Consider the following 14,407-nt stretch of genomic DNA (forward strand, 5'->3'; position numbering starts at 1 on the left):
GCGGAGGAATTCAGCTTGATGAAACATAACCGCTCAGCTCTGAAGAGAAAATCTGAATGAGTGAATATGAGCCAGCTCTTTTAAACCCGTATGTCCGGGTGAGTGGCATGCAAATTCCACTCGCCAATTCCCATTGGCCTTTTCTCAAAGATCAGAGGTGTTTGGGGCTCCCAAGGGCGACCCCTAGTGTCAGTACACAACATCGAGTGAGTGACAGATAGGGAACTCATCTCATTATCTTCTTATGTCTTTTAGAACTGTTATTTGCACTTTCTGGTTGAAAAAGATTACTTCACTACAAAGGCATCCGCATGTTTAAAACCTTTCCTATACAAAGTTTAACTGCTAAAAGGGAATTTTGTCAACTGTTAGGAGTACACCAGCTTAAACCTAGATGATATAAAGCAATCACACGTGGACTAAAAGTAACAAAACACAAATTTTGATATCATGGGGTCTTTAAAACTAAGTTAAAATGAATTTTCACTTTTTATTCTATTTTAAATGAAAGATCAAAAGAGGGTAAAAAAGACATGGTTCTACAACTGTCTTATTGTGTCAGCCAAATCAATATAACACCTTAACAAGGATTTCAAGTGAAGGCATAAAGACAGGCACTAAGTCTGATGAGCTGCCAGTCTGCAAGGCTTTAATATTAACACCAATTTTCAGTGACTTAGCAATATACGGTATCTAATATTGGGTTCCCTCCCAGAAATGATCCAGATAGCCTTTTCAGTACTTTTAATTCATTATTGATACATTCTGGTAATCGTTACCAAACTATGGAATCAAATGTATTGTGGTCACAGATCCAAAAATTATACGTGTGAATCAAAAAAATAAGCACTGATCCAAAAATAACAAACATTAATCACAAATATATAAACACATTTAAAATATACTGTAAAAAAAACAAAAAAACAAAATTTAAAGCAGTCATCAGAATTGCAAACAAAATCATGTATTTCAGTTTTTTGTGCTCTCTGACAATTTTGCACATATTTTAATTTTTCTGTACGCTTATGCTGTGTGCAGCCAATAATCTACAAACAAGGAAGTCTTAAATAATGCCTAAACTAAAGACTCTGATAAATAAATTCAGCTTACACAATACATGTGTTAACAGACAATGATAATGGCCTACTCGTACAATTCATTGTTTCCTATAGCTGGAAAGAAAATACTCAAAACAGACACAAGCAGTGTATCTATCAACCATAAATAATATAATATTGAGCAGCAGCTGTCGGAGTTGCATTAGAGTGACGTCACATCCCCTCTTCGAGTGATTGGCTAGAGGAGGAGCTGTCGATCAAGAACCAGTGGACCAATAGGGACGCAAACCGCCCCCTGATTTACATGAAATTCTACTCAAAAGTTTTGGAAAACCAAGCGCAGAACTTGGAAACAAAAGCAAAGAAAAATACAGCGTAAGCGTACAGATAAATGAAAATATGAGCAAAATTGTGATGACTTGGCTTTAATTGTTGGGTTGAGTTTTTTTGCAGCATATTTTAAATGTGTTAATATATTTTTGATTCATGTTTGTTATTTTTTTTATCTGTGCTTATTATTTTGATCTGCGCTTTTTATTTATTTTTGCCCTTTTTTATCTGCGTTTACGGTTTGATTCACGCTTATTATTTTGATTCACGCTTATTATTTTTGGATCCGTGACCACTTAGTGGTATTTTGATCCCATACCAAATAGCTGACATCAATATGAGGACACATTTATTTTTTAAGCATTTGACCCTTAATTCAATTCAATTCAATTTAATAACTGCTACTCACAGTTTTTATTAATAATGAATAGAGCAGTATATCTACAGTATACTGTACCTACTTAAGCTATGGAAAAGTGTGCAATAACTGGCAGCCAGATAAACTGTTCCAGACAAATCCTAAACTATATTGTAATGGAAGAGTTTAAATATGACTGAGTATACCTATAGTGTTGAGTATAGTATAGCGGTATGTATAGGGAATACATATATTTAATATAAATTAAAACCCTTACATTAAATGCATTTAGATCTTGCATCATCTGGAAGTAGGTTTATTTTACAACAAAGACCAGCTGACTGTACATTATCATTCTTATTACATGAGTACTTACCAAAAAAGTAAATAAATGGCAATTAAATATTAATTTGAGTTTCATTTATTATGTGGTTAAAACAAACAAAAAAAAAAAGACAGTGGAATGCTAAGAGAGATTTGGAACTAGCACAGTGTAGGAGATTGGTTGCCAGTGGCAATGGTCAAATATAAAGTTTAAGTCATTATACAAAATATCTGAATGCCGAATGGAGCAATTAACCAATCAGAATCAAGTATTCTAGAGAGCTGCGTAATAACGTGTATGTATTCACTGCATACATATTTAGCAACTTAGACATCACATTATAATGAATGACTTCTAAAAAAAAAACTGCTTGACTAGTATATTTTATGCTAAAATTATGTAAATGATAGAATAGGGATAGTTAAAAGTTATAAAGATAGTTATAAAAAATGACCTTAAATGTTTTTTTTTTTCAATACTAAAAAAATACTATTGAACTCACGCTTAAGTCTACATTACACATCCGTGTATTTGCACGTGATGAAATCGTACTAATTCATTTGATCGAAATCGTACGAAATCATACGGAATAGCCTACTTGTAAAATACACATTATCATGAGATTGGGTTGGTTTACAACAACATGAGGGTAAGAAAATCATTACAGAATTTTCATTTTGTCCTGTCACAACACAAAACTGCAAGGCATGTGCTCTACCAAGATACTGTGTGACTCCAATCAACACGAGTTTAATGAGGCAAAGTCTTTCTTTCTCTGTCAGTGTTTATGATCAAACACTATATCAGACCACCTACACAAATCTCCAACGCCAGCACTACTGAAAACCTTCACTGCAGGTCTTTTATCTTTGAAAAAGATTACACGTGAAACTCTTCACAGCTCACTCTAATGCATCATATTTATAAAAATTAGACCAGCAAAGCAATGTCAGTCTTCCTTATCCGTGGTGATTCTTGTCAAACACACCCACATATTCAGACACACAAGCACACACTGCAGAGAAACTGTGCACAGATGTTGAAATAGGCTAATCTTTACTAGCAAAATTAATACACTATAAACAATAAATGACCCAAAATAAACAGACCTAAAACTGCGCACAGTGTTGCATAGTAAACAAAGGTGTTTAGGTTGCATCACAGATAAATCACATCCGTTTTTGCCTCAATCAGCTACAGTAAAACTTGCAGTACACTATCATAACCAGAAAACTGCAGTCCAGACTGCAAAGGGAAAACACTTATCTGTGATACAAAATACATCAACTATAAAACTATCTGACCATTTTTGCTTCATCAGCAATGACTGAAACATATATGCAACAAATGTCTGGAACTAATTACTATTATTCATATTACATATAACTACATAAATCAATATGCACTGTATTTCAAAATTGGTGTTGGGTGGTAAACTTTGGGTATTTTATTATTTGTTCACAATGTGTTTAATTTCTTCCAGAGATTAGAACATCACATGTGTATCTATATATTTTCTTTAAAAACCTCTACACCATTGCACCCCCTCCCCCCTCCCCCAAGAAACCCACAGAAGACAGCTTCTCTTGAATAATGGAAAAGTAAACCATTTGTCAAGGTCAATGTGGTCACTACATGAATTTGTTTTGATTTATTGATATTTTCCTGCATACCTACCAAGTCTTGAAATATGATCTGCAGCACAAATGTCATGGAACACAATTTTGCATTATTTGTTGTCACTTTGGGAAAACTACAGCACAATACTCTTAACTAGACCCAAGGACAGGATGAGATAAGTAAATATGCTGCAATATATGAAGCAGAGCCTAATCTGTGCCGAAAGAGCTGACACGTCAATTTATATTTGGTAAATGATGGGGAAAATTTGTTTGCCTCGTCCTAATTGACAGTAGACTGGGATTAATTGATCTGATTAAAGAGATTAGGAAAGAGAAGACAGATAACAAAGGTCAAAATCAGGTTAAGTTACACCTGCAGGTTGTTTGAGATGCACTGCTTTTCCTCAACTTGTAATACATGCATATAATGTTCACTTGCACCAAAGTAAAGTGTTATATAAATTACATCATTACAAATGCAATCACGTACTCGTCAGATTTAGAGAAAGGAATGGTAATATATCACATAAATCTGACAAAAACAACATGAGACTGAAGAATCAGGCTTATATTATGGATAGTGTGTATTAAGTGTCTATTGTGAATATGTGTATACTGTTTATTCTATAAATTGAAGAAATTACCTTCTGAATGTACTGTATATGACTGCTATGGACCATGCACCCAAGTTTTTCACTCATCACTGCACTTGTGACAATAACAGTGATTTGATGTTATCTATAAATATTTACAAATACAAATTTGTCAAAAATGAGTTGCTTCAAACTTGGAAAACAAATATAACTTTACCTGCATTGAGTGTACCGGTAATAAATCTGAAGAGGTATTGAGCAAACTTCAGAATCTCCCGCTTGCATCGTTTCCTACAGCTGCTCATGTTGAGCCTTTTCCTTGCCGTGGATTTTTCCAGCTGTTTAATCCTCAAAGGACTCAGTGACAGAGGAAAACTTCCTCCCTGTGGCCACACTCCCAGAGTTCTGCCTCTACCTGCTCTTTCTTGAGCGTCTGTGATTGCCAGCTCATATGGATCCACGCTCCGCTCCTCCAGTCTGTGCGAGGGGGGTCACTCTCTGCTGTCGGGTCATAAATATTTCCTCTAGAGTGCTTGAGTGTCCCAGGTGCAGAGCGCTCCCCTCTGGGTCCCTCTAAGCTGTCTTCTCTCTCTTGGTGCTGACGCTCTTTCACGCACACACACACACACACATTTGTAGTAGAGCTTGTGTGTTTAAAACACCATCTGTGGCTGTTTCACCCTCTATGACCGTAGCTGTGGAGGCGGTGCCATTATGGGCCCTAGAGTGAAAGCACTGTAGATGGAGGAGGGGCGGAAGGAGAGAGAAGGAGAGTCGATGTCCACGAATCAGCAATGACAGGCGATTATGGGGCTGTCGTACTGCCAGTTTCGATGCTCTAACGCTTCTGAAACACTCTCGGCGATGGCATCTCTAAGTGCCATAAGATTGAGAGTGAAAGGTAAAAAAAGTGGGAAAAAGCGACAGACAGTGAGGTTGAAGATAAGAGAGACTACAGAGACAGCCTGCTCCTGCCTGAGAGAAGGTGAATAGGACAGAGATATGGGGAGTGAAGATAAAGGTGAAGGAGCTAGAACGATAGAGTAAAAGGAGAAAAGACAGGAGAGGAACAGAAAGGAATGAGATGTGGAGGCAAAGCAAAGCAGACAGAATAAACAGAGAGAGAGAGAGCGAGAGAGAGGGAGACTAAAGAAAAGAAAGACTAAGTTTAAAAACTCTGTTGACACACCTTGACATTTTGGAATGGCAGGGGTACAAACTGAAATTAAAGTGACCAGTTCTGATGAAGCTAGTTTGAAACTGTAGCTTCCCTTTATACAAGCTACTTAGAACTTAAGAAAAATAAGTTAAACTACAGTTAAGCTACTATTTTCACCCTAGAATGCATATATAAATTAACACCCCTAAAATGCATATGTGGGTCGAAAAAGACCCAGGTGAAATCTTGTTGCTTATTTTTAAGTAATGTTTAATTACTTGCTCAGCTCCATTGCTGCATGTGCAATACAATGTGACAGATGGAGCCTTTTGTAATGCTACACTGCTATTTGTTGGAAAATACATTGAAAAGGGTACACTATTGTGAAAATAGCAAAGCTATTGTCACGCTACTGAAAAATGTAGTTAAGTCATGTACGTATAAGTCAGTTGATACTTGATGCTTTTAGAGTAAGTTACTCCCCGATACTGCACATGACATCTGACAATCTGACCTTTAAGGGGGAATTAATGAAAACAATGGTCATTCATAATACAGACAGACCTATTTCAGGAACAGCACTCAAAATGAAGAGCATTCTCTCTCAGAAGATTTAAACACCTCGCTGTCCCTGGTGCTATAAAAAAAGGACCCGTTTCCGCAAAGAGGCGTGTTGTTCTGAAAGGATCTGTGGGTTGTTGTGACAAGAGAGAAGAATGTGGCTGAATGCAAAAAGAAGAGATTTTCCATACAGATTAAGCTATGTGCCCACTGTCAGAGCAGTGTACATTTTATAAAGCTGCCACATAGTCTTGTGTTTGGCCTCCCTAGCGCTGTCTCTGATATCACTGGCAATTGAACGACCCTGTCATTAAATGTTCACCCCCTTGCTAAAAACTTGGGAGTGATCTTTGACATGGCTCTACATTTTTAAAAACAAATAAGTACTGTGGTGAAGGGCAGCTTTTTCCAACTCAGATTGATTGCTAAATTAAAACCATCGCTCTCATTTAAGGATTTGGAGATAATTATTCATGCCTTCATCTCATCCAGACTTGACTATTGTAATGCACTGTACATGGGTCTTAGACATTCATCTCTGTATTGCTTGCAGTTAGTCCAAAATGCAACTACTAGGTTGCTGACTGGATCAAAGAAGAGGGAAAGTATTTCACCTATTAGCACCTCTTCACCAGTTACCAGTCCATTACAGGATTCATTTTAATATTTTGTTATTTGTTTTTAAAGCTATTAATGTTTTAGCCCCATCTTATCTTTCAGAACTCCTTAGTCATCAATAATCCTCCAGGACACTCAAATCCTCAGATAACCTTCCCCTGCAGACACCAAGCTCATGCTTGGAGTTTAAAGGGGGTCGTACCTTCTCCGTAGTCCGCCTAGACTATGGAATAACATAACTCTGGACATTAGATCCGCTCCTACGCTTCACATTTTTAAATAACGTCTGAAGTCGTATCTATATTCTTTGGCTTTTGTATGAATGCACGTTCTATTATTTATTGTTTTAATGTTAATCTTGTTTTTTATTTCGTCTTAATTAATCGTTTTATTTGCCCATGTAAAGCCCTTTGGTATATATACATATGTTCCAAATGTAAAGAGACGTGGAATTTCAGTATCCAGCTTTACAAGATGTTTTGAACGGTTATTGCAATGGAACCAGTTCATTACATTTGTCATGTATTATTTACAGCATACTGGCAGATCATTGAGATTCCAGTGCTTTCTTTGCATGCAATAAGAAAAATCACTAGCTATGAAGCCTTTAGAAGCCTGTATAAATAAAGTTTTAATATGACCTTTAAATAACAAAAAGAAAAACAAATCTTTTAGTTTTATAAACATCATCCCCTGGGACATGAAATTGCTTGAAGTTGAAGAAACACCCAAGTTATGTCATGTGTTATCAAGTGTTCTAATGCATTATACACGTTAACCTCATCCGACCCCACATACACTTATGTGGACGTTGTATTTTGGTTAAATTTAATTTAAACTGACTGATCTCAGTTCAAAAGACTCTGCGTAATCCGAAATTACTGTGCATTATCACATTCAGAATCAATTGGTTCATCGAAAAGATGAAAAATGTTGCTTTCAAAGGCTTTGTATGGAGTTAGGATGAACATTAGGTGCATTTCAAACTGTTCTGAGACCAGTGCAGACAGACCGCACACTGGAGGTTAAGTCGTTCACTAAATAGGGAGCAAGGGAGCATCCTATAGCTTTCTTCTGCAGCTAAGTGCATTCATTCCTAAAATACCACCAAAGGTTCAGTTTCAGGCTGCAGATGATGTTTGGACCACTCAACATGTTTGGCAGACATGGGACAATGGTAATCAGTACATACTGTAGATTCAGAATTTATATTGTATAATTTTATTTGAACATGGTTTGCAGTGATTGGATGATGCTGGTCATTATTTTGAAACAGAATTATTTATGCTAATTTATAATGTAATGTCTGTAATGTTTTATAAACATGAATAAGCAACACTCCTGGAAACATCATAATAATTTGATAAAAAATCAATATGAATGTCTATAGCTTGGTATTATTTAAAACTTAGTCCCACTCGCCACATATGTTAACATACAGAAACTTTCTAGAAACGTCTAGAAACTTTTTTTTTTGCATGTATATTAGGTACTACTAGTTACAAATCAAAAAGATATATGAAAATACACACACGAGTCATGCTCGGGACTCAGGAGGTTAAAGGTGTAACCCTGAATAGTATTATAATTTATTATTAATAGTGGTGGTCCTTGCTAATAATAACACTTTTGATTGGGGGTTGTAGCAGCCAATAATGTAATAAAAGTCGATTATGTAATAACTGCCAATAACGAAACAAATTTTCCATTCTTAATGTAATAAAAGTCAATAATGTAATAACGTTACATTATGGGCAAAAAGTGATTACGTTATTGGTTCAGAAATTTGAATACATTATTGGTAAGTTATTACATTATCGACTTTTATTACATTAAGATTCAGAAATGTTTTGCATTATTGCCAGTTATTTCATTAACGGTAGTTATTACATTACTTGCTGCTACAGGGGTTGTTACTTCAAATCCCTGACCTATATATTGAATGGGTCATGTTATGATAAATCCAATTGTTTTTAATATTTTGACATATAACAGGTCTTGTACTAAAAACAAAATATATTAATATATATATATATATATATATATATATATATATATATATATATATATATATATACTGTAAGTTTCAGAACTCAAAACTTCCTCCCTAAAGCATTTATAGAAAACAAGTTGCAAAAGCGCCTCGCTCTCTACTTTTGTGGTTTCCTTAGATGAATTGGGGGCTCATTAATTCATGACTGCCTCTAAAGTAAAACATCAATGCCTACTTTTCAATCATCACACTCTTGGCCCCTCTTGCTGGCAACAAGATGATAAGCTGAAGAGAAGAATAAGGACAGATATAGGAATAGTGGCCTACTATTACTCAACATTTGCATTGGATGTGCATTATGTGCAAACCCTGATCTAGTTGTGGTTATTTTATTTTTTTTAAAGATATATCAGATTTTAATGTGTTTTATTAGATATTATGAATAATTTATAAATTGCAAAGGCTTCATGAACAGTGTCACCAAAAATGTGTCAGTTCATCAGTTCAACTTTATTTTTATCCTGTGTCAGTTTCTGTTTGGGGGCAGAGTTGTCTAATTCAGACCAGACTTCAGCGAGCAACTGCAAATGTTCCTCATTACCAATAAGCAGCAGCTACTCAACCCGCTGAAAAAATCAATCTGCATTCAAACCAAATGCAGACAGCTATTGCAGCGCTGCAGACATGCCTCATACAGAGCTTAAGTGATAGGCTCAGTTGGTAACAAGAGAATTCGGCAGAAAACTGGCTTCCGCACTTAAGTTAATTGATTCACACTCACATCCACACAAAAGCAGACATACACAAGCTATCTCACCCTCAGCAAAAAACTGACTGCATTTTAAGTCATGTCTGACATCCTAGCCAAAATCCTGTAATGGTAAATGGTCTGCACTTATCTAGCCCTTTTCTAACCTTTTTTACACTGTGAACTCATTCACCCATTCACACACACACTCACAACCAATGACAGCAGAGCTGCCATGCAAGGCTCTAGCTTGCCATTGGGAATAACGTGGGGTTCAGTGTCTTGCCAAAGGACACTTTGGCATGTGGAGTCGTGTGGGCCGGGAATCGAACCACCAACTCTGCGATTAATGGCCAACCCGCTCTACCACCTGAGCCAATATTATTATTATTATTATTGCAATAATCAGAGTATAAGGAACAATTCGATTAAGATATACAGTGCAATACAGTTTACATGTTACTTGCTATTGCTCTGATTATGTTATGAGTGTGGAAAGCAGGAGAAGGCAGACGGGAGGTTCGGATCTAAATGCGGTTTTATTTGCAAACAATAATTAGGCAAACACAGGAACAAAGAAAAGTCCACAATGGGAAAAACAAACTAAAACACGAAATGACATCCAGGCATGCACAGGTTGAGGGAACATCCACGAAGAGTAAGGAAACCTCGAACAGAACATCCACGAAGGGTAATCCTCAAACGAACAGACAAACTGCAGGGAACATGAACAATGAGAGCATTCATGGACATAAGCAACGAACATGAAACGTCAACGATCGACAATGGAGAGGGGAAACAACAGGGTTTAAATAGACAGACATGATGATGACAAAATAAAAAAACAGGTGTGGACAATACACAGTGCTGGCAGTGATGAGGGCAGGGAAACATGGGAAATGTAGTTTCTTAGACAGAGACTAGTGAAAACACGGGGCGGACAACAAGGAAAACGTGACATGGAATGTGATCAGTGATGAGTGAAACAGAAAACACGGGGCAGACAACAAGGGATCATGACATAACCCCCCCTCAAAAGGACCGGATTCCAGACGGTCCAAAGAAAAGAACCCACAAAAACAACAAAACAACAAACAAAATGTCCAAAGAGTGAGGGGCTAGAACGGGGGGAGAACAGATAGACCGAAGGGAGCACAAGGGACACAGAGACAGTCCAAGGAGGCACAAGGGGCAATTAGGCAGTCCACGGAGGCACAAGGGACGGACAGGCAGACCAGGGAGGCCGAGAGGGCAGACAGACAGTCCATGGGGGTATGTGATGGGGACCGGGTCAGGTGGTCTGGGGGGGCATACACCAAGTAGGGACAGGTTTAGGAGGCCAGGGAGGTGGCCACAGGGCAAGGACTGGTTCCAGAGGTCTGGGAGGTGGCCACAGTGTAGGGACAGGTTTGGGTGGCCCGGGAGCTGGCCACAGGGCAAGGGCCGGTTCAGGGGGCCTCGGAGGTGGCCACAGGACAGAGGCCGGTTTAGGTGGCCCGGGAGCTGGCCACATGGCAAGGGCCGGTTCGTGGGACCTGGGAGGAGGAGTGGCCACTGGGGGAGCTGGCGGAGCTGTGTGAGGCGGAGGCAAGGAGGACTTCTGAGGCGGAGCAGTCGAAGGGCCGCAGGAGACCCTGGGGGCGGAGCAGAGGCAGGCAGGGCCGTGGGAGACACTGTGGGCGGAGCCAAGGCAGGCTGAGCCGTGGCGGACTCTGAGGGCAGAGCAGAGGCAGGCAGAGCCGTGGGAGACTCTGAGGGCAGAGCAGAGGCAGGCAGAGCCGTGGGAGACTCAGGTGGTAAGGCCTTGGGTGGGTCAGGAGGCGGAACCATGGTGGGCTCTGGAGACAGGGACAAAGGTGGCTCAAGAGACGGAGCCGTGGTAGGCGGAGCCAAGGAGGACTTCGGAGGCGGAGCCGTAGAAGGCTTGGGAGGCGGCGCCGTGGAAGGCGTAGGCGGAACCGAGGGAGGCTTGGGAGGCGGAGCCGAGGGAGGCTCAGGAGGTGGAGCTGAAGGAGGCACTGGAGGCGGAGCCGAGGGAGGTCCAGGAGGCGGAGCCGAAGGAGGCGAGGGCGTAGACGGCTCTGAAGGCGGAGCCGAGGGGGGCTTCGGAGGCAGAGCCGGGAGAGGCTCGGGAGGCTCCGGAGGTGGAGCCGTGGTTGGCGGAACCATAGAAGGCTCTGTGAGCAGGGCCGAGGCCCTGGGTGGAGCCCTGGGTGGCTCGGGGGGGCGGAGCCCTGGAAGGCTCGGGAGGAGGAGCCCTGGATGGCTCGGGAGGCTCGAGAGGAGGAGCCCTGGATGGCTGGGGGGCGGAGCCCTGGAAGGCTCGGGAGGAGGAGCCCTGGAAGACTTGGGAGGCTCAAGAGGCGCTGGCTCTTGGACAGTCATGGCTACTGGCACTGGCTCTGGGACGGTCGAGGCCACTGGCGCTGGCTCAGGGATGGTCGAGGCTACAGGCGCTGGCTCAGGGACGGTCGAGGCTACAGGCGCTGGCTCAGGGACTGTCGAGGCTACAGGCGCTGGCTCAGGGATGGTCGAGGCTACAGGCACTGGCTCTCTAACATTTGAGGCTTCTGGCACTGACTCACCGACATTTGGGGCTTCAGGCTCTGGCTGGTTAGCAGTGGTATGTGTGAGCTTGGGTCCGCTGGACACTGAGGGCAGAGCCATGGGGGGTTCTGGGGACGGAGCTGTGGGAGGCGGAGGCTGGAGAGCAGAGGCCTTACCCTTTCTCCTCTTCCTCCAGGCGGATGAGACTGGCGACGCTGGAACGCTGTTCATGGTTGGCGTGGCTTTAGGCTCGCTGACAGTGGCTGGCGTGGACTCAGGCTCGCTGACCGTGGCTGACGTGGGCTCAGGTTCGAAGACCGGGGCAGGCGTGGGCTCTGGCTCGCAGACCGGGGCAGGCGTTGGCCGGGAGGCGGAAGCCCGTCTTCTCTTCCTCCTCTGGGCGGACATTGTTGACCGCGCTGGCTCATGGACAACGACAGATTATTTGCTGAGAAATGTGACGTTTTAATGCTTTTTTATAAATGGCTATTTATTACAAAAAACTAGTTGTTGCAAAAATGTCTCTTTAAATACAGCTTGTCATAAGGAAAATTAGTCCATCAGTTTGTGAGTCTTTTTGAACGATTTATTAAAAGAACCGGTTAATAAGAGTCATTTTCAACTACATTGGATGCGCTGTCTGTTTTGATTCATTAAAAAGAATCAGTTCATAAGAGTAATTTGTTTGAAGGACTACACTGGTTGCTCTGTCTGTTTTGATTCACTAAAAATAATCGGTTCATACGAGTCATTTGTGTGTGAAACGATATACTCGCGATAGATGTTGTTTCAAAGATGTGTTTCCTTCCCATTATTTTGTGACACATGGTCTTTTCATCTTCCCAACATTCAATTTAGACTGCAAACTGACAGTCACAACTCTGGAAAATATGTTTTCTTTTGCCATGGGGCTGAATATGGGGGAGCACCACTGCTGGAAAACAATGCTCCTTGCATGGAACTGCTGTTTTACATGAAGCTACTTTTCTTTTTTATACTTTCGAACTTGTGCTTGAGTGACATTACTAGTGCAGGTGCACTTTGGTCAGAGTAGAAGAAATGTGATTAAATAGTTTGCATGCCAGTATAAAGTGATTAAAATAAAAGTATTCCACATTTCTTACTGTGCTTACCATTACTCTGATTATTAGAATAATCGCAACATCTTAGTCCCAATATTTTGTTGAACATGATCTAGAGTTTAATCGCAGTACTGCCATATTCACATTATAACACATTATGTTATATTTAACGCATTATGACGGTGCATTTAAACGTGACCATTTATTCACCCTCATGCCACCTCAGATGTGTAGACTTTCTTTTGTGGAATACAAACAAAGATATTTAGGAGAATATCTCATCTCTATTGGTCCTTACAATGCAAGAGAATGGGGACCAAACATTTGAAGCTCCACGTTGGAAGGCCACGTAAGTGTAATCCAGTGGTTAAATCAATGTCTTCAGAAGCGATATGAAGTGTGAAGAAGAAGTGGGTGAGAAACAGATAAGTATTAAGTCCTATTTTAATATAAATCTAAACTTTCACTTTTCAAAATGTGAAAATGTGATAGTGAAGATATGGATTACTTTTATGTGGCCTTTATTAGATTTTTGGAGCTTTACAGGTCTGACCACCATTCACCTGCATTGTAAGGACCTACTTCTAAGAGATATACTTCTAAAAATCTTTGTTTGTGTTCTGCAGAAGAAACAAAGTCATACAAATCTGGGATGGCTGGAGGGTAAGTAAATAATGAGAGAATTTGTGGGTAAACAATCCCTTTAAGTGTTAAAGGTTATAAAGACACATAATAGAAAAAAACATTAATATTGTTGCAGCCATAGCCTAGTGGTAAGCAGGGTCATGGTGTTCTTGTGGGTGATATGAATTAGGGTCTGGCTCATGTCATTTTCCAATCCCATTTCTACATCATTACCGGTCTTCTCTCTGCTCTCCTATCAATAAAAGAGGCAAAATGCCACTTTATAAGACCATTGATTCTGTTGCCTAGTGGGCAAACCTACTGAAAATTAAGCACTCTTAATTAAGAAACATTAAAGATGCTGAAAACACATCAACACCATTATATCATTGTGACAGGGCGGAGGGCGGGGCCAGCTCGTGATGCTACACACCCGGCCCCTAATCAGGCTAATCAAGCCTCAGAGAGGGATAAAGGCTGACTGGAGACTGAAGTGGGACAGATAGAGAGAGATTTACTGGCAGCTGTCTGACACCTTTGTGTGTTTGTCTTTTTATTTTGATTTTCATCAAACTATTATTTATATCATCAAGCCATTTCACGCCTCCTCCTTGCCCATCTAAACCCCCTTATAATCATCATGTATGCCATGTTTGTGAACATGACAATTACTAGTACAGTAAATGCCAGTGCACAACCTCCATTATATTTTCTGAACTACAATTCTCAAACTCATTAACGTACTTCACTCCTAATTGTTTAGTGAAATGGTGCTAATGGAAGCACTTT

At 40.4% G+C, this 14,407-nt stretch overlaps 1 protein-coding gene across 3 annotated transcripts in view; it reads right to left on the minus strand.

Moving 5' to 3' along the window:
- The window catches only part of kcnip4a (potassium voltage-gated channel interacting protein 4a), a 239,134-nt gene that overhangs the window by 186,876 nt on the left and 37,851 nt on the right, over nt 1–14,407 (minus strand). Inside the window, exon 1 of one of the 3 annotated variants that reach the window (XM_052139909.1) lies at nt 4,504–4,840. The exons of the other annotated variants lie outside the window; for them this stretch is intronic. Within the exon in view, the coding sequence (XP_051995869.1) occupies nt 4,504–4,591 (88 nt within the window). The 5' untranslated portion in view covers nt 4,592–4,840. Of the gene's footprint in view, nt 1–4,503; nt 4,841–14,407 lie in introns of those variants that run through there. 3 annotated transcript variants of the gene reach the window in all.

Source organism: Xyrauchen texanus, chromosome 2 (assembly GCF_025860055.1).
Source record: "Xyrauchen texanus isolate HMW12.3.18 chromosome 2, RBS_HiC_50CHRs, whole genome shotgun sequence".
Classification (NCBI taxonomy): domain Eukaryota; kingdom Metazoa; phylum Chordata; class Actinopteri; order Cypriniformes; family Catostomidae; genus Xyrauchen; species Xyrauchen texanus.